A 19,472-nucleotide genomic window follows, 5' to 3' on the forward strand; every position below is an offset into this window, starting at 1 on the left:
CAAAAATTTAGGATTGATTGCGTGCGTGCATCATCATTCATTGCATTGTTTTATTTAGAATATTTTCTTGAATATGCAATAGGATAGCTATTAAATTATAATTAATCAACATGGTCAGAAGCGGGTAAGTACCAACAAGTTATTTTTTAGTTAGTAAAGTTTTAGGATCTTTCTTAAATATGGTTGTTTCCAGGCGTGATAGAGAACGCGATCGTGAACGTCGCCGCTCTCACAGTCGGTCAGCTTCGCCTGACCGCAAAAGACGGCGCTCCAGGTCAAGGAGTAGAGACCGAGCATCCAAATCTTCGAAGAGGAAGCGTAGCCGCAGCAGAGAAAGGGATTCTAAGAGAGATCGCAGCAGGGAAAGAGATAGGGACAGGAAAAGGTAAAGACCCAAATAATAACAGTTGTTTATTTACAATTTCAATATAACTCCTTGAATAATTAGTTATGAGAAGTAGCTCCACAAATTGATTTGAATTGACTCCATTTCACAATATTATGTAAAAATAAGTCTCTTTTTGAACTCTGGACCTGTCTGTGGGTTTGTGGCTCTCATTATAAGAACTGCTAATTTCTAATTCTGAGGCTGTTCTACGTAGAAAATAAATCCCGGGATAACAACACATCCTAGTACCTAATTTACAAAGAGTATCAAGTATTATAGAGAGTTACTGTCAAAGTAAAATATGTAATCACAGTGCATATACTGCCATCTCTCGACACGAGCTTAAAACTTTTAAACCTCAGTTTTGTCAATTTGGCCCATATTCTTAGCTTGATATGTGTTAATATGTCAAATATTAATATTAGCGCCATCTAGCCGAGCGTCCCCCAAAGGTGTAACACCATCTAGGCCACCATACCTTTTTCTATATGGTTCTGAGGTTTGTTTCTTAGACTGTAGCTGTCTATACGGAGTTACATATGTCTTTGTCATTTATAACTTTACTACAGACTACTGATCTCTAAAACACCACTCGAGTCGGAGTATGTTTTGGTGTAAGTCAAGGTACAGTCGACCAATTGGAACCCTAGGCCACTCTACAACCATGTCAAAATGACAAGCAGTAAGAGATTTCATACAATCTGATCTATAACGTCACTGTGACATAGTTCTACAGTGGCCTAGGGTTCCAATTGGTTGACTGTACAGTTTTGTACAGGAACTGGCAACTTATCTTACCCTGTTACATTTCAGTGACAAACGCGATGACAAACGCAATGGCGCAAGCAGTAAGTCATCAAGGAAAAAGTCTCCTGATAAGGATAGAGACAGATCAAAATCCAAAGAGAAATCTATCAAACAGGAGTCAACAGAATATGACCCTGGCTCTGTGGACAAGGTATGGTAGTTAAGTAATGTGTTATAGCATAGATAAGAGTTATGGGTTATGTACACACTAATGAGTTTTAAGTAAATACAACCAACTTGAATTAATACCAATTTAACCAAAGCAAGGCCCTCCTCTTTGCTGTGCAAGTTTAAGAACCGACTAGATAACTATTTAACGAATTTAAAGAACACATCCTAAGAAAGAATAGTTGGATACAGGCAACTATCAGTTGCTACAACTGCCTACCTGATTAATAAATCAATAAAAAAAGAACTTGAAAAAAATTCGAAGTTCCCCACATTTTTACCAGTCCATATTTTTATTGATCTCTTCCTACCCCTGGGAAACAGAAGTATTGTATGTATTTTGTATATTTATGCTATTTCCTGGAGGGGTATGAAGAGATCACGGGTTTCCCTTTGGTATGAGCCTTACTAACCACTTTCTCTACTTTCATAACATTGCCTATCAGCAGCGGCTGGTTCATACAAGCCAATTCCCACCGGCTTGCCTAAAATTGATTACCAGTAAAGTACCTAATGTCAAGGTAGGTTTCTTTTGTGCTCAGTGTTGCCTAGCAGAATTTTTCACCAGCCACCACTATGCCTATACACTTTTGGAAAATTCTGACTTGTATTTGTAGCGGAATGAACTTCTGACTTGTATTCGTAGCCGAATTCACAAACGCTATCTATGTCTATCGCTCTTGCCTATTGGCGCGACAGATTCTGACTTGTATTTGTAGCCGAATGAACTTCTGACTTGTATTCATAGCCGAATGCACAAACGCTATCTATGTCTATCGCTCTTGCCTATTGGCGCGACAGATACAGACTACATTTCTTCGGCGTTTCGATGGCGTTTCGTTTCGCAGAAATGCCATTCGGCTACGAGGCCTGGCCTTTCTGCAATATTTCCTCAATTTAGTAAAGTTCAGAATAAATTTACGGTAGATGTCGCTACGGGTCCCATTGACCTTAGTAGTGGAAAATTTCGCTGGCTTGGTTGAAGTCTTGGTGGCTCAGTTGGCAGAGCGCTGGAGTATCGATCCAGAGGCCGTGAGTTCAAGTCTCACCCAAGGCAGACATTTTCCACTTTTAAATTTATTCTAAGCCTAACGGCATCGATTGCAGACGTTTCTGCTAATCAGAAGTTAAAATTTAGTAAAGTTCGCCAAGGTCTTGCCCCCTTCACCTGCTCCTTCCACACTTTTTACATATAACTGTTTTGAACAGCTGACCGAGGGTATCTTGCTGTACAAATTTGCTTGGGCGAGGCAAACATGTTCGCATGAGCACGGACATTTTCCTCGCGAGGCGTGCAGCTATTGTGGACCCGGCCAATCTTTTTACATTTACATTTATCCTTCTTTCCACATTTTTTATTTTTCTTCTTTACTTTTCATTTAATTTGTCTTTTAGTTATTTGTGGTCCCATTTATCCTTGTGGGCTAATCTTTTATCCTTCCTATTATTTACATGCCCAATCTGTCATCTAACAATGATGATTAATTATTTATGAATGTTTTGTATTGAATGTTGTTCAGGAAGAAGAGCAAGTGCGCTTAGAGGCAGAAATGCAAAAGCGGCGCGACCGGATTGAGCGTTGGCGGGCTGAACGCAAGCGAAAAGAGCTTGAATCAGCCAAGAAGGAGGTCCAGAAGGGCAGCATAGTCAGCAACATTCAGATACCTGCCAAGAAGTGGTCTCTGGAGGATGACTCTGGCGATGAAGGTGAAATGGCTCGCAATGGTATTTATTACATATTTTTATTTTTTTCTTTAGGGAGCTGTTTAACTTGTGATGATTAAAAAGTTAGGTTTTTTTTTAAATTTATTTCTAATAACAATACAAAATTGCTTACTACTACAATACAAACTAATATACTATAATATAACTCTACAAACACAGATGTCATATATACCATAGATCAAGCAAACGTATCTACTTAGCGTGTCAAATGAACTCAGTGAAATCCACTGAGTTGTCCGTCTTTACTCGCAGCTTGCAGCTTTCGGGCGTCAATTTTTGTAAGTTGAAGTCAACCAAAACATAAAAAATGCCTCGTTACGTGATATTCAATTGCAACAACACAAAAATTATGAACAATCAAGAGCCTGAGACATATTTAAAATTACAGGCAAGAATCAACTTCAGTACAAAATTTGACACGCTCGGCCCCTATACAAATATATGAATTTGTTTCTTCTATCTAAATTAAGTTCTGTGTCTACAAACTAATTATTTGTCAATACTTCATTTATTGACAAATAATTTGCATTGCCATTATGCAATGGGTTTTATATTATATCACACATACACAATATGTATATATTTCTTCATCTAGAAAACATTGATTGCCTTTCATGTTTCACTTCTTGGACAGCTACCTTAGCTTTTATTTTTTTAAACCTTGTATTTTTGTTTTAATTGTTGGTCAATATGATTTAATCTTCGTAAACTATTTCTTACATATTTTTGGTGGTGAATAATTTGGTTCATTTTTCTTATCATAATTTGTCATAAAGCCTGAGCAGAAATATATGACTACGCGCCATCTTGCGGAATTTCATTAGAACTATTTCTTCATACTAAACTGAACTGTCACCCCATACATCAGAATAACAGCGCCCTCCTGACAATAGTCCATACTAATATTATAAATGGGAAAGTGTGTGTGTCTGTTTGTTTGTCCGTCTTTCACGGCAAAACGGAGCGATAAATTGACGTGATATTTAAAGTGGAGATATTTGAAGTGATGGAGAGTGGCATAGGCTACTTTTTGTCTCTTTCTAACGCGAGCGAAGCCGCGGGCAAGAGCTAGTCATTTATATTTCTGGCCAGGCTTAAAATACAAACTTTTTTCCCTTACATTTGTACAGAAGAAATCAATTTGACCTTATGTTATTTTACTTTTTATGTATATTTACTATTTTGTTCCTTATGATGATAATTAGGTATACACAAGATTTGTTATGCCTTAGGTGAGGATAGCGAGAGTAAAGAAAAAGCCGCAGTTGAAGAGAAAATGGAGACAGAGGATGAGATCGACCCACTAGATGCTTACATGCAAGAGGTCCAACAGGTAAACATTCACAATACTATACTAAAAATGTTGACGTTCGTATGCGCATTGTAACATGCCTACTTGAAAAATAAATATCGTTACTACTTTGAAAAAAACTTTTATCTTCTTCTGTCAATGAAGAAAAAAAGTAGTAAGTATGTATGGGATGCATATAGACTTACTACGTTTTAACTTTGAGGAACACTGTAAGATATGACTTTGCGCCATGTTGCGGATTTTCGATAATTAGAACTATTTTTTTCATACTATACTGAACTGTCACCTCATTTGTTGTAGTCCTAAGGCACCCCAGAGGTGCAAAGGGCCTTCACAAGCTCGCGCCACGTCTTCCTATCGTCACTTCATACATTATTAGAATAACAGCGCCCAATAAGGTCCGACCGAGACTACGGCCGGCTGAGACTAGTCGGCCCGGACTTCATTTCATACAACTCTAAATACCTACTTCTTGAAGAACCCCATGTCATAGCGCAAGGGAAACACCTCAGAAGCTAGCTCATTCCACAACTTGATTCTTCATACTAAGGTTATTCTAAGGTTAGCTGGAAGAGATCCCTTAAAGGGATAAACTCCATCGCCTTTTGTAATTTTTTTTTACTGTGCAATAAAGTTTAAATAAATAAATAAATAAATAAACTCGCCTTTGTACATAACCGTTATAATTATTCTCTGTACATGTAATTTGTTCTGTACAATAAAGTGTTTACTTCTACTACTACAACTTATATGACTATTGGGTAAAGTCCGACCGAGATTCTCGGCTGCGAACTAAGTTGCTTTGTTGCGAACTAAGGCTTTACAAGAATAGGAAAATGTACACAAAATACCACATACAACAAATAATCAAGTTGTGGAATGAGCTAACTTCTGAAGTCTTTCCCTTGCGCTATGACATGGGGTTCTTCAAGATGTAGGTATTTAGGGTTCTCAAAGGTCGACAACGCTGGTTCTTCCCTGGTGTTGCTTATTTCTATGGGCGGCGATGACTGCTTTCCATCAGGCTCAGGCGGCTCGTTTGCTGCCTATTTAAAAAAAAAAAGTGACTGTTGGTCAACTAAAACATGTTTTAGGTAATTTTTCGTACAACCAATTTGATATCAATGACCTCTCCCACCTCCATTTTTGCGCTCGTCATCTCATATGTGTATTTATGTTTTAGGAGGTGCGTAAAGTGAACCAAATGGACCAGCAGAGGGGAATGACTGTGCCAACGAACGGGGGCACGGGCGTTGTTATTCTGACGGGCACTGCCAAGAAAAAGGTCACAGAACAGAAAAATAAAGGTAACTTTAACTTCTTCTCTGTCTTCTGCGCGGAAAAAGTATTGTAGAAGAGTGAAGAGATCGTTTTTTGCACGCTGGCTCTATTACAGAATTCAAACCTAATTCCTAGTGTGACGAATGTTTTCGAAGTCGGTTTTAAGTGCGAGGCTTGGTTGAATTGAACATCCCATGTCCCTAGCCTGTGGTAATCTTATACTTTTAAACGAGCAATTCTTGTATATTTATTTATTTATTTATTTATATATATATTTATTTACACTGACGATCTCGGAAACCGCTCTAACGATTTCGCAGAAATTTGTTATGTGGAGGTTTTTGGGGTGAAAAATCGGTCTAACTTATCCTTAGGTCCCGGAAAACGCGAATTTTCGAGTTTTCATGCGTTTTTCTTCGCGCGCCATCTCGTGTGCAGTAGTTGTACTGTTAAGACAGAATTCTTTCGGTCGATGTAAGTACTATTTATTGCAAACACTAGATGGCGACACAGGTCAAGGCTAAAACGAATAGAAAATACACTATTTGAGTTTTTGTGGCGAAATGCGCGCCATCTCGTGTGGAGTAGTTGTGTTGTTAAGGCTGAGAATTCTTTCGCTCGATGTAGGTACTATTCATTTTTGAACTAGATGGCGACACATGTCAAGGATACGAAACAGAACCGAGCGAAGCTCGGTTGCCCAGATATTAATACCTAATACACAGTGCCGATGTGGGTATTTCTGATCTCTATTATGAATGTGTGTCGTGTGGTGACGGGTTAAGAATTTCACCACTCCCTTTCTTCCCGTGGGTGTCGTAGAAGGCGACTGTGGGATATGGGTTAAATTGTGGCGTCGGCGAGAGGCTGGCAACCTGTCACAGTTTCGTTTTCTTTCAACCCCTTCTTTACCAAGAGTGGCACTGAAACTTAAGTAGTTCATGTGCTCTGCCTACCCCTTCATGGGATACAGGCGTGATTGTATGTATGTATGTATATATTATGAATAAATTTTACCCTGACATCTAAGAAATGTAATTTTTAACAGTGGTCTCATCAACAGTCACTTTTTAGATTACCCTTTACAAGCCCTTGTTTATATTTGCAGGAGAGCTAATAGAACAAAACCAGGACGGTCTAGAATATTCCTCGGAAGAGGAAAACGAGGACATCAAGGACACAGCGGCGAACCTCGCGTCCAAGCAAAGGAAGGAGTTGGCTAAAGTGGACCATGCCGCTTTGGACTATATGCCGTTTAGGAAAGCCTTCTATACTGAGGTAAATACATTTTTATACATGCAAACATAAACTCACCATACCCTTCGAAGAGGAGCTACCAACAGCGCCAGTATCGCGTTTGAGTGGCGGCCTCAAGGAGGGAAGCGAGCCCGCAAACGCCCCGTACACACCTGGAGGCGGAGCGTTGAGAACGAGCTGAGGGAATATGGACTGAGCTGGAACGAGGCCAAGGCGGTGGCTCAAAATGCGTGGAAGGATCTTGTGGAGGCCCTATGCATCTATGGGGTGCCTTAGGACATTCAACAACAAACATAAACTCACGCTTGTATTCCATAAAGAGGTAGGCAGAGCACACTCTTAGCATTTAAGGGGTTTATAGAAAATGAAATCGAATTCAACTGGCAGGCAAATTGACTTTGAAAATACCAGGTTAGGCATACAGTGAAAGTTTTGCATTTTTTGTGTATATTTGTCAGATAAAGTGCTGTTTATAGTGTTGAATTGCCTTTTGTGTAATTAAGGCTGTCAAATAAAATTATAACACAGTACAATGCCGCCTTATTGAGCCATTAAATTTGCGGGTTGAAAATCATAACCGAAAAATAAAGCTTCTTAAAATGTGATAAAAGGTTAAAACTATTTCTGTCCTGAAATATTTATTTATCTATCATCAGGTCAGCGAGTTAGCCCGAATGACATCTGAAGAAGTAGAAGCATACCGCACCGAACTTGAAGGTATCCGCGTAAAGGGCAAAGGCTGCCCCAAACCCATCAGAACCTGGGCGCACTGTGGCGTGAGCAAGAAAGAGATGGATATACTGAAGAAGCTCAACTTTGAGAAACCTACCCCTATACAGGCCCAGGCTATTCCAGCTATCATGTCGGGAAGGTGAGTTATAAATGATTACACATAGGTATACTCCGTCACACCAGCTTTGTAAGTAGAAAAGGGAGGCAAAATTTTAAAATGCAAATCGTAATGATTCTTCCCATAGACAATTTGATTTGGTGTTTTTTTTCTGACGCAGTGAGTTTGACGGAGTATATCACGAGAATTCTAGAAAATGGTCATCGTGTGTGTTACATATTTTAAAACTAAAATTGAAGGAGAATTGGTTAATTAGATTTTTTAGTACACATTCTTTTAAAAGTTGTCACTTGTCATGCAAAAACAAAACATGCAATAAAAATAAAACTACTTAATTGCAATGAAACAACTCGTAAAGTAATATACCTTATTTTTCTGGGGAAAAAATCGATCTAATTCCTTAGAGGCGCGCACACAGGCGATTTTTCGCTGCAACTTTTTTGTCGCATGGACGTATTTGTATGAAAAGTTGCGTCGCTTCGTGAGCGCACTTTCATACTAGCCCATGGTCGCGACAAAAAAGTCGCATCGAAAAATCGCCCGTGGGCGCACACGGTTACCCGAATATTTTGAATAAAAATTTCTCTGGTCCTCTAAAAAAATATTCAAAACTAATATTTATCTTCTATTACAAAAAAAAATAACTTCTTGTTTCTTTGTACCTGCCTGATATAATGTTTTTATTTTCAGGGACTTAATAGGCATAGCGAAGACCGGTTCCGGCAAGACACTTGCCTTCATCCTGCCCATGTTTCGACATGTCTTAGACCAGCCTTCTTTGGAAGACACAGACGGACCTATATCGCTTATCATGACGCCTACTAGGGAGTTGTGTATGCAGATTGGGAAAGATATAAGGAAATTCGCCAAGTCTTTGGGTTTAACGGTTGTCTGTGTTTATGGAGGCACTGGAATATCGGAACAGGTTAGTTTTTTTATCCAATTTTTGGGTTACATACAGGATATTTATCATCATCATCCTCCTTGCGTTGTCCCGGCATTTGCCACGGCTCATGGGAGCCTGGGTCCGCTTTGACAACTAATCCCAAGATTTGGCGTAGGCACTAGTTTTACGAAAGCGACTGCCATCTGACCTTCCAACCCGAAGGGTAACTAGGCCTTATTGGAATTAGTCCGGTTTCCTCACGATGTTTTCCTTCACCGAAAAGCGACTGGCAAATATCAAATGACATTTCGTATATAAGTTCAGAAAAACTCATTGGTACGAGCCGGGTTCGAACCCGCGACCTCCGGATCGAAAGTCGCACGCTCTTACCGCTAGGCCACCAGCGCTTCATACAGGATATTTAGGATAGGATACATATAAATATGCTACCATATTCTGGAAAATCATTTGACATATTAGACCAAGTGTCTTTAGAAGACACATACGGACCTATATCGCTTATCATGACACCTACTAGAGAGTTATGTATGCAGATTGGGAAGGATATAAGGAAGTTTGCTAAATCTGGGTTTGACAGTCGTGTGTGTTTATGGAGGCACTGGAATATCTGAACAGGGTAGTTTTTTGAAGTATTAGACCAAGTCTTTAGAAACAGATGGATCTATTTCACGCATCATGACACCAACTAGAGAGTTGCGTAGTGTATGTGTACTTGCGAACGACCAGCGAGTCGTATCCACGCACGAATACAGCGACAACTATATGCTCAATGCGAGTAGTTGCATTACTTGCATTATAACCATTCATTGTAGCAGAGAGAAGCAAATAAAGAAATCTAAGCCTCTCACTGCAGACAGTAGATTTTCTTGAGCCGAAGCACTCACTTGATCTTTTTTATTTCAGATTGCCGAATTAAAGCGAGGTGCAGAGATCATAGTTTGCACTCCGGGCCGAATGATTGACATGTTAGCTGCCAACTCTGGCCGCGTTACTAATCTGCGAAGAGTCTCCTACATTGTGTTGGATGAAGCTGACCGCATGTTTGACATGGGCTTTGAGCCGCAGGTTAGAAAAAGTTATACCTAAATTATTATTCAGTTTAGTTTGTTATAGGTCGTTGATTAGTAGACTCTATTCAAAATTAAACTGAATAAATTAATTAGAATTTAATAAATTAAACAAATCTAATAAGTAGTTTCTTGCCAAACCTGCAAAAACTAGGCGGTCGTTTTACTTGTATAAAGCCAGGCGATCAAATATATTTTTAACCCTCGACGCAAACACGACGGGGTGTTATAAGTTTGTCTGTTGCATCGTAGCTCCCGAACGGATGAACTGATTTAGATTTAGCTTGTTTTGTTTGAAAGCTGAGTTAGTCGGGAGTGTTCTTAGCCATGTTTAATGGAAATCGGTACACATGTCTGGGTTTTTTCAAAATTTAAATTTTGTATTGCGGTTATAGTCGAAGATATGGGGTTTTACGGTACTTTTTGCTTATTAACAATGTTTGATATTGTCTAGGTGATGAAGATAATCGACAACATCCGTCCGGACCGGCAGACGGTGATGTTTAGTGCAACGTTTCCGCGCCAGATGGAGGCGCTTGCCAGGCGCATCCTGCAAAAACCTATTGAAATTCAGGTAACAATCTAAATAATGTATATTTCTAGCCCCTTTCATTAATATTCGTAGGAAAATTCTCATCCCGTATTGATAGGGTATGCGTTCGTATCGTTACTTACAGTTTATCTCTCAGCACAGAGAAACATGGACAGTCGAGCATAACTTGTCACTAATAAAATACGCGGGATTCAAATTTTCTATGGGATGATAAACCTTCACTTCAGCCCTACATTTTTTTAAATTTGCTGCCTTTTTTAGTGACAGGATTTGCTTGACCATCTATAATTTGATGAGGATTGTAAAGTTTAGTTTTGTTTGCAATCAACTTTTTTTACCTTATCTGACGGGCCACGAAACTTACGCTCGTCTCATTTGTTTGAGTAAATTTAGACGATTGTCGATAACGTTCTAAGATGCGTTTCGTTTCGCTAGCCCTGCTTAGGTACCTAGACATTCTCAGTGACTGAAAACAGCGTATAATATCAAAAACAATCTATAAGGAATGTAACAAATTTTCTCTCCCAGGTCGGCGGCCGCAGTGTCGTCTGCAAAGAGGTGGAACAGCACGTGGCCGTTCTAGAAGACGATGCCAAGTTCTTCAAACTGCTGGAGTTGCTCGGGCTGTACAGTCAGATGGGCAGCATCATAGTCTTCGTGGACAAGCAGGAGAATGCCGACAGTCTGCTCAAGGACCTGATGAAGGCGTCGTACTCCTGCATGAGTTTACATGGAGGTATGTTGAGGAATATATAATCTTTTGTGATTAACTTTATGTTTGTAAATTCTTGCAAATAAAAGCCCTGTTCAGCATCTTTTGTACCAAGAATGATCAGCAAAACTGTTCAACTCCCTTGGGCATAAAATCGTTTTTTTTTTAATTGCTATTTCTATATAAAATTCGTGTTTAATACTTACGCTAAAGTCCTTTGACCGTACTTTAATATTACTTTGATTTATAATGCAAATTCCATTATAATTTTCGACATGTATGTGAATGGAATATGTAGTTTCATAGTTTTTTATACGAATAAATTTATTTTTTTATTAAATATTATTAACTTGTTAGCGGACTCGTGCTTTTCTTAATATGTATTAAGTTTACCACAGAACAGACTACAGGTTTTCATATTTCTTTACAGGTTGCTGTGCGACTTCGTCATTTATTTGTTGCCTCTTTTACTTTCAACTTGATCCAAATTGTTTCTCTTCTTACCCGTCTTGGTTTTTGGCTATTCCTAAAACAACGTTGTTTATTTTATAGTAAACAGCAGTAATCCGTTGGAGATTTCTCATAATTTTCCATTTACCGTGACCGATGATTGACTAAATAACGCGAACTTCTCACCCTTCTTAACAAAGAAACATGGCTAAAGATTTCTGTTTTCAAAATAGATATTTTGAACTATTAAATAAAATGCAGCTCGTACTACAGTTGACATAATTTCATCTCCTTTTTCACACTTGTCTGTAGAAAAATACTTTCGCAATAGTGAAAGTATCTTTTTACACAAATAATATTGACTATGGAATATATTAACGCGTGCCTGTTACAGGGATTGATCAATTCGACAGGGACTCCACCATTGTGGACTTCAAGAACGGGAAGGTGAAGCTTCTTGTGGCTACCAGCGTGGCTGCGCGAGGGCTCGATGTGAAACAGCTGGTGCTTGTAGTTAATTACGACTGTCCGAACCATTATGAGGATTACGTGCACAGGTGACATTTTTATCTTGTTTCTAAAGTGCTAGTTAACTAGGTACTAGCGGCGGCAAATTGTTCCAGCATTTAGACGCAACATAGTGAACGCTGCCTCAATTTTTATAATTCTCACTTTGTGTGCCAAAATATCTTTGATCACGGGAAGGTGAAGCTACTTGTCGCTATAAGCGTGGCTGCTCGAGGGCTCGATATGAAACAGGTAGTGCTTGTGGTTAATTATGGCTGTCCGAACCATTATGAGGTTACGTGCACAGGTGACTTTTAATCTTGTTTCTAAAGTGCCAGGGACTTACAGTGAACTAGGCGGCGGAAAAATGTTCCATCATTAAGACGCAACATAGCTGAAGAAAACTGATTCAATATCACAATAATTTGTTCCTGTGCCAAAATGTCTCGAATGGTCCAACTTCCACCCTTTGTTAATAATTTACTATGATACATACATAAACTTACGCCTGTATTCCCAAACAGCGTAGGCAGAGCTCAAGTTTCAGTGCCACTCTTGGCCATTAAGGTGTTGAAAGAAAACGAAATTGTGATATTGAAGTGACAGGTTGCCCACATCGCAATGAAACTCATATCCCGACTTCTGCGACATCCACGAGAGGAAAGACGCTGGTTAAATACTTAACCCGTCACCAGATGGGGGACTACCATACTATTATATGTTTTATAATGATACAAATTTAATGTACAGATGCGGACGCACCGGACGGGCAGGCAACAAAGGTTTCGCCTGGACATTCCTCACACCAGAACAAGGGAGATACGCGGGCGATGTGCTACGAGCGTTAGAACTTAGCGGGGCGCCCGTACCTCCAGCTCTAAGGCAATTGTGGGAAACGTACAAAGAAGCGCAAGAAAAGGACGGCAAGAAGGTGCATACTGGAGGAGGATTCAGTGGAAAGGGTGAGCGATACCACATGAAACTGTTTTACTTAGAATAATTTAATAATATTAACTATTTTATATTAAGGTTTATATTTTATCGCATCGAAGCGCGCTAAAATGTATGAAATACTTCTATAGTTCTACAGATACAGCCTGGCAAAAAAGGGTAGAAAATAATACGCCGACAACACCACTGTCTAAGTATGTAAACCGTTTTGCACGTGGCAACTATTGTGACACTTTTGTATGAGAACAGTATGTGTTGCTATCATAAAAAAAAAGTTTCATTTCTACTCCTTTTTCCCAAACTATAAGATTGACTGGATTTATTTGCGCTTTAAAAAAAAGTTTTTTTAACCAAAACCTGGTTTGTTATTTTTAGGGTTCAAATTCGACGAATCCGAAGCAATGGCGGCGACAGAAAAGAAGAAGTACCAGAAAGCGGCGCTCGGTCTTCAGGATTCTGATGACGAGGATGTGGAAGGAGACCTGGACCAGCAGATCGAAACCATGCTGGCTGCTAAGAAGATTGTCAAGGAGATCAAGGTACGAAAGAAAAAACATTAAAATTTCGTGAGGCATTTATTAAATACGCTATAGACGGAGCAGGCCCGGGTTCGGGCAGACCAAAAAGGAGATGGCGGGATGACCTGGACGCATTCTTCTTAAAATGTTGGGAATACGCCGACAACAGGGTCAAGTGGAAAAAACGAGGGCAGGCCTTTGCCCTGCAGTGGGACACTGAAAAAGGCTAATTAAAAAAATATATTTAAATATTGAAAAACACGGTCCACCTCACTATGAGAACTCAATTTTTTAAGGCACGATATACATTTGGGGCTACGGTTTTTATACGTATTGTCTTGTACCGTTTGGTGACAGGTTAAGAATTTCACCACCCCCTTTCTTCCCGTGGGTGTCGTAGAAGTCGACTGTGGGATATGGGTTAAATTGTGGCGTAGGCGAGAGGCTGGCAACCTGTCACTGCAATGTCACAATTTCGATTTCTTTCAACCCCTTTTTTCCAAGAGTGGCACTGAAACTTGGTAGTTCATGTGCTCTGCCTACCCCTTTATGGGATACAGGCGTGATTATATGTATGTATGATGTATGTATGTATTGTCTTGTATTGTTCACAGCCGGGCGTAGCGACTCCCGGCGTGCCTGCCGGCGCAGCGGCCGCGGCCGGGGCCGACGGCAAGCTGGAGTTAGCTCGAAGACTGGCGTCTCGTATCAACCTGGCCAAGGGATTGGGAGCTGAGCATAAGGGAGCCACGCAGCAGGCTGCTGAGGCCATCCTCAAGGGCGCGCCTTCTGCACACACACTCATCACGGTAAGACTATCTTCCATCCCTCTTATACAATAAACAATAAGGAGCAAGCTAGAATATTGGCGTCTCGTATCAACCTGGCCAAGGGATTGGGAGCTGAGCATAAGGGAGCCACGCAGCAGGCTGCTGAGGCCATCCTCAAGGGCGCGCCTTCTGCACACACACTCATCACGGTAAGACTATCTTCCATCCCTCTTATACAATAAACAATAAGGAGCAAGCTAGAATATTGGCGTCTCGTATCAACCTGGCCAAGGGATTGGGAGCTGAGCATAAGGGAGCCACGCAGCAGGCTGCTGAGGCCATCCTCAAGGGCGCGCCTTCTGCACACACACTCATCACGGTAAGACTATCTTCCATCCCTCTTATACAATAAACAATAAGGAGCAAGCTAGAATATTGGCGTCTCGTATCAACCTGGCCAAGGGATTGGGAGCTGAGCATAAGGGAGCCACGCAGCAGGCTGCTGAGGCCATCCTCAAGGGCGCGCCTTCTGCACACACACTCATCACGGTAAGACTATCTTCCATCCCTCTTATACAATAAACAATAAGGAGCAAGCTAGAATATTGGCGTCTCGTATCAACCTGGCCAAGGGATTGGGAGCTGAGCATAAGGGAGCCACGCAGCAGGCTGCTGAGGCCATCCTCAAGGGCGCGCCTTCTGCACACACACTCATCACGGTAAGACTATCTTCCATCCCTCTTATACAATAAACAATAAGGAGCAAGCTAGAATATTGGCGTCTCGTATCAACCTGGCCAAGGGATTGGGAGCTGAGCATAAGGGAGCCACGCAGCAGGCTGCTGAGGCCATCCTCAAGGGCGCGCCTTCTGCACACACACTCATCACGGTAAGACTATCTTCCATCCCTCTTATACAATAAACAATAAGGAGCAAGCTAGAATATTGGCGTCTCGTATCAACCTGGCCAAGGGATTGGGAGCTGAGCATAAGGGAGCCACGCACCAGGCTGCTGAGGCCATCCTCAAGGGCGCGCCTTCTGCACACACACTCATCACGGTAAGACAATGTTCCATCCCTCTTATACAATAAACAATAGAAGGAGCAACCTAGAAGACTGGCGTCTCGTATCAACCTGGCTAAGGGATTGGGAGCTGAGCAGAGGGTTCGAAAATATCCGATATTTATAATAAATATCAAAATATCGGATATTTATGATATATATCGGATATATATCCATTTTGTATGGAAGGCATATTATCATTTTGTTGCACTATTTATGAATACAACTTTAGATAAGGAAAATTTTACTAAAAATGATAACATTTAGTAAAAAAAACAGTAACAAACACAGAAAAAACTATATTTTTAATGATGTTGCATTTTTTAAAACCATTTTTGTATTGCAATATTTATAAAGAAATGATAAAATATCGGATATTTATATCCATTGATATATATCGTCGAACGCCGCTGGATATATATCCGATATATATCGGATATATATCTTGATATATATCCATTGATATATATCCTCGAACCCTGGCTGAGCACAAGGGAGCCACGCTACAGGCTGCTGAGGCCATCCTAAAGGGCGCGCCTTCTGCACACACACTCATCACGGTAAAATCATCTTTCGTCCCTCTTGTACCTACTGTATAGAATAGAAGGAACAAGCTATAGTTAGCTCGGAGACTGGCGTCTTGCATTAATTTGGCCAAGGCAACTCGCACACGATTATTACGGTACCGATTCCTCTAGTCACTAAGCAGTGTCTTCTGTCTTCTGTCCCTTTTAGCACAGTAAATAATAGAAGGGACGGGTCGTTGGGCGCTCTTTTCATTTTACCATACACTACACTAGCGCCGGGTTGCTGATGTTCTGAAGATCGAGATACATACCTACTATACATTATTAGATAGATAGATAGAATACTCTTTAGACAAAACAAATGATTATAAATAGAGGCAGACAACAGGCGGTCTTATTATTGGGGTCACTATCAAATTTATCTTATCGCTAAAAGACTATATAGCTGACACGTCTGGACACGTGTTATGTCTTTGTGGCTACGTAGACATGAATGCTAAATGTGTCTTTAGCAAAACGTCTGGATCTTAAAACGTAACAATTTAAAATGATCTAACTGCAAAACATCTTCATCTTCGAATGTCTGTATTACAAAACAGACATGAACGCTAAACAGTCAAGGAGCAAAAAAATCTGGATTGTTTAATGTTTTTATTGCTAAATAGAATAAACGCCAAACGACCCGTTAGCAAAACGTCTGGTTTTAAAATGCTTAAGTGTCTTGAGAATTCAAACCTTCTCGCACTGTTAATAAGAACTGTTCTGTTACATATTTATAAACCATGGCGATGACACATTATATTTCCGGACGTTTTGCTACTGAATAGTTCTGTGTTGACGTCAATTAACTAACTACACTTTTGGCTTTTTAGATATGCTAATCATACAGACTATGTATATTTCCAGACATTTGGCTACTCATTCATTCTAAGTCTTAGCCATCCATGAAAAATGAAACAAATCAAAAAAAAATTCAATAAAATAATTTGATTTGTTTCCTAGTTGTCTTAGCCATCCAGTTAAATTTACTTTTTGCTGATTGAGTATTATACTTTCATGTCATCCCAGCTGAATTGACTTTATACTGATTGTATATTTAAATTTTCTGACATCTAGCCGAAATAGTCGTTTAGCGATAAGGTAAACTTGATAGTGACCCTATTATTGTATATGAACTTATCAATTAACGAGTACATTCCATCCTCCTTGGAAAAATCTTACATTACACTTACTAGTACCTTGTTTACTTCCAAGTACGCGCACTTAATTGCAAACAATAGATATCCGATATCAACTTTTATACGCATATTTTATTCAAAATATGCCTACTCATCGCCAATACTGCATCTCCTTCTCAATAACATTAACCATATTACTATTAAGCATTCTCTTCTACTTCCAGGCTAAGACGGTAGCTGAACAGCTGGCGGCTAAACTGAACACCCGGCTGAACTACCAGCCGCGGGATGAGAGCGCCAACGAACCCGCCGAAGAGGTGTTCAGGAAATATGAGACGGAGTTGGAGATCAATGATTTCCCGCAGCAGGCACGCTGGCGGGTCACTAGCAAGGTCAGACATTGTTTATTGATCATTTTCAATACGTATATACATACTAGCTTTTGCCCGCGGCTTCGCTCGCGTTAGAAAGAGACAAAAAGTAGCCTATGTCACTCTCCATCCCTTCAACTATCTCCACCTAAAAAAATCACGTCGATTCGTCGCTCCGTTTTGCCTTGAAAGACGGACAAACAAACAGACGCACACACTTTCCCATTTATAATAATAGTATGGATATGGCCAGTGTATGTAGGCACTAGGCAATCTTATATTGATAGTTCGTGAATGCCAAGTTTTAAGTTACCAGTTTCATCATCATCGCCAGAAGATGCCGCTCTTGCTTCGTATTGAAAATTGATGTCCCGTTCAATCATTCCATTAGCTCCTTCGTTGTGTAGACGCTTATAGAGGCGCGCTGCGATATATTTTGTTACAAATGAATTATTACCGTATTGATCATATTAGTAAGTCGGTATTGTGTATTAAAAGCACACAAAAATTACGTCACCTGACAGACTCCATAAGGTCTCTTTAGAAGTCTTGCAACATAATTTCATACATGGCATGCAGCAATTTTATCTTGCATATAATATATACAAGATCATAAATGTGTTGTATTTTTAAAACGTTATAAGTTAATCAACAACGTTTCATAAGATGCTTATTTTCTTATTAACATACGCTTTTTATGATTAAACACCGGTAAACATCCTAGACGTAAGTTCGATTACTTCTAGACCTGTTTACATCCCGTCTGCTCAGATAACCTAAGCCTTAGTACTTATACGCCCCTTCCGTTGATACAATCTCAGTTCGTATTGAGCAATCGTGCAAGATGTTGCTGAAACTGGCTCTCATCGGTGCTTTGGTGTTCTTCTGTATTAAGTTACTGAAGAACAACAGGAGTCGTTGTTGTGTTGCTAAATGTCATTAAAGGTTAGTTTTCTGTTTATATTGACCAAAGTAGAATAAGGGCTTAAACATAATTAAACATTCTAAATCTACGAAATCTAATAATCTTGCGAATTTTGCGATGAACCCTTTTCTTGTTGGGTATTTTGACATAAGTTTAAAATACTTAATTTTCTTGTGATAATGATTTGTGCAGCTGAGACATTATAATGTTAGTAAAAAAAAAACTATACTCATTATCAGTGAAACACGGTTTGAAATTTAATTTTTTTTAGTTGCCCTCCATTTAGTAATGTTTGAAAATGTGTAGGTGCTGCACAGCCGCCGGTTTATCCCGGGTTAGTCAATTTGACACGTCATCATAACTCTCTTTTCGGTACTCCACAAATACTTCCAAGTTTTGTGTGCTAAGAAATACCTAACCATCGGTTGACCACCTTGGACCCTCGCTCAATCATCCCTCAAGTTATCTTTGGATACGCCTTTGTACCTACTGCTTAATTTGTTCTTTCTGTTGTATGTTTTTGTTTTGGTCCTACAATAAACTGTTTATTCACGTAACTAAACTTCATTTTTCCCAACAGGAAGCCCTGGCCCTCATCAGCGAGTACTCCGAAGCCGGCATCACCGTCCGAGGCACCTACGTGCCTCCCGGTAAGAATCCACCCGAAGGCGAGCGCAAGCTGTACCTTGCCATCGAGAGCTCGCAAGAGCTGGCCGTCGCCAAGGCGAAGTCTGAGATCACTCGCCTGATCAAGGAGGAACTGCTTAAACTGCAGACTTCGGCCCATCACATGGTCAATAAGGCTAGATATAAAGTTTTGTAGGGAATATAAGATTGGTTGTAATTGGTTTTTTTATTTCATACCCAACCATACCCATATTTGTTACAACATAAATGTATAACTGTAGATATAAAATAACACTCCTGTCTACCACGTAAAGGACAATACGAATTAGGGATCATCCACATATTACGTCACACCAAATTTCAGGTTTTTGGACCCCTCCCCCCCCCTATGTCACGCTTTTTTGTATCCCTTTAACAGGGATTGTCACATTTAGTATGACCCCCCCCCCCCTTACACTGTGACGTAATATATGGATGACGCCTTAAAACTGAATCATATTTTTCACTAATAAACTTTTAAAACTCCGAAGCCTCCGAAGCCCTCTGCCGCAAAATGTA

The 19,472-nt window shown here is 40.0% G+C and overlaps 1 protein-coding gene across 1 annotated transcript; it reads left to right on the forward strand.

Moving 5' to 3' along the window:
* Positions 1-2: 2 nt before the first annotated feature.
* On the forward strand, positions 3-19,131 carry LOC125230954 (probable ATP-dependent RNA helicase DDX46). The gene is made up of 18 exons (XM_048136263.1): positions 3-124; positions 194-385; positions 1,202-1,346; positions 2,884-3,088; positions 4,321-4,421; positions 5,584-5,707; positions 6,790-6,959; positions 7,595-7,809; positions 8,479-8,713; positions 9,599-9,760; positions 10,217-10,336; positions 10,844-11,051; positions 11,872-12,034; positions 12,735-12,946; positions 13,311-13,474; positions 14,068-14,262; positions 17,216-17,383; positions 18,868-19,131. Exons 1-18 carry the CDS (start codon positions 111-113, stop codon positions 19,108-19,110), a joined length of 3,036 nt encoding a protein of 1,011 aa, XP_047992220.1. The 5' UTR covers positions 3-110; the 3' UTR covers positions 19,111-19,131.
* Positions 19,132-19,472: the final 341 nt, after the last annotated feature.

Source organism: Leguminivora glycinivorella, chromosome 11 (assembly GCF_023078275.1).
Source record: "Leguminivora glycinivorella isolate SPB_JAAS2020 chromosome 11, LegGlyc_1.1, whole genome shotgun sequence".
Taxonomy (NCBI): Eukaryota; Metazoa; Arthropoda; class Insecta; order Lepidoptera; family Tortricidae; genus Leguminivora; species Leguminivora glycinivorella.

Excerpts from the sequence above, each read along its gene's own strand:
- LOC125230954 (XM_048136263.1), top strand. Across the intron at positions 7,810-8,478 it reads CCAGCTATCATGTCGGGAAG|GGACTTAATAGGCATAGCGA; the intron begins GTGAGTTATAAA and ends TTTTATTTTCAG. Across the intron at positions 11,052-11,871 it reads CTGCATGAGTTTACATGGAG|GGATTGATCAATTCGACAGG; the intron begins GTATGTTGAGGA and ends TGCCTGTTACAG.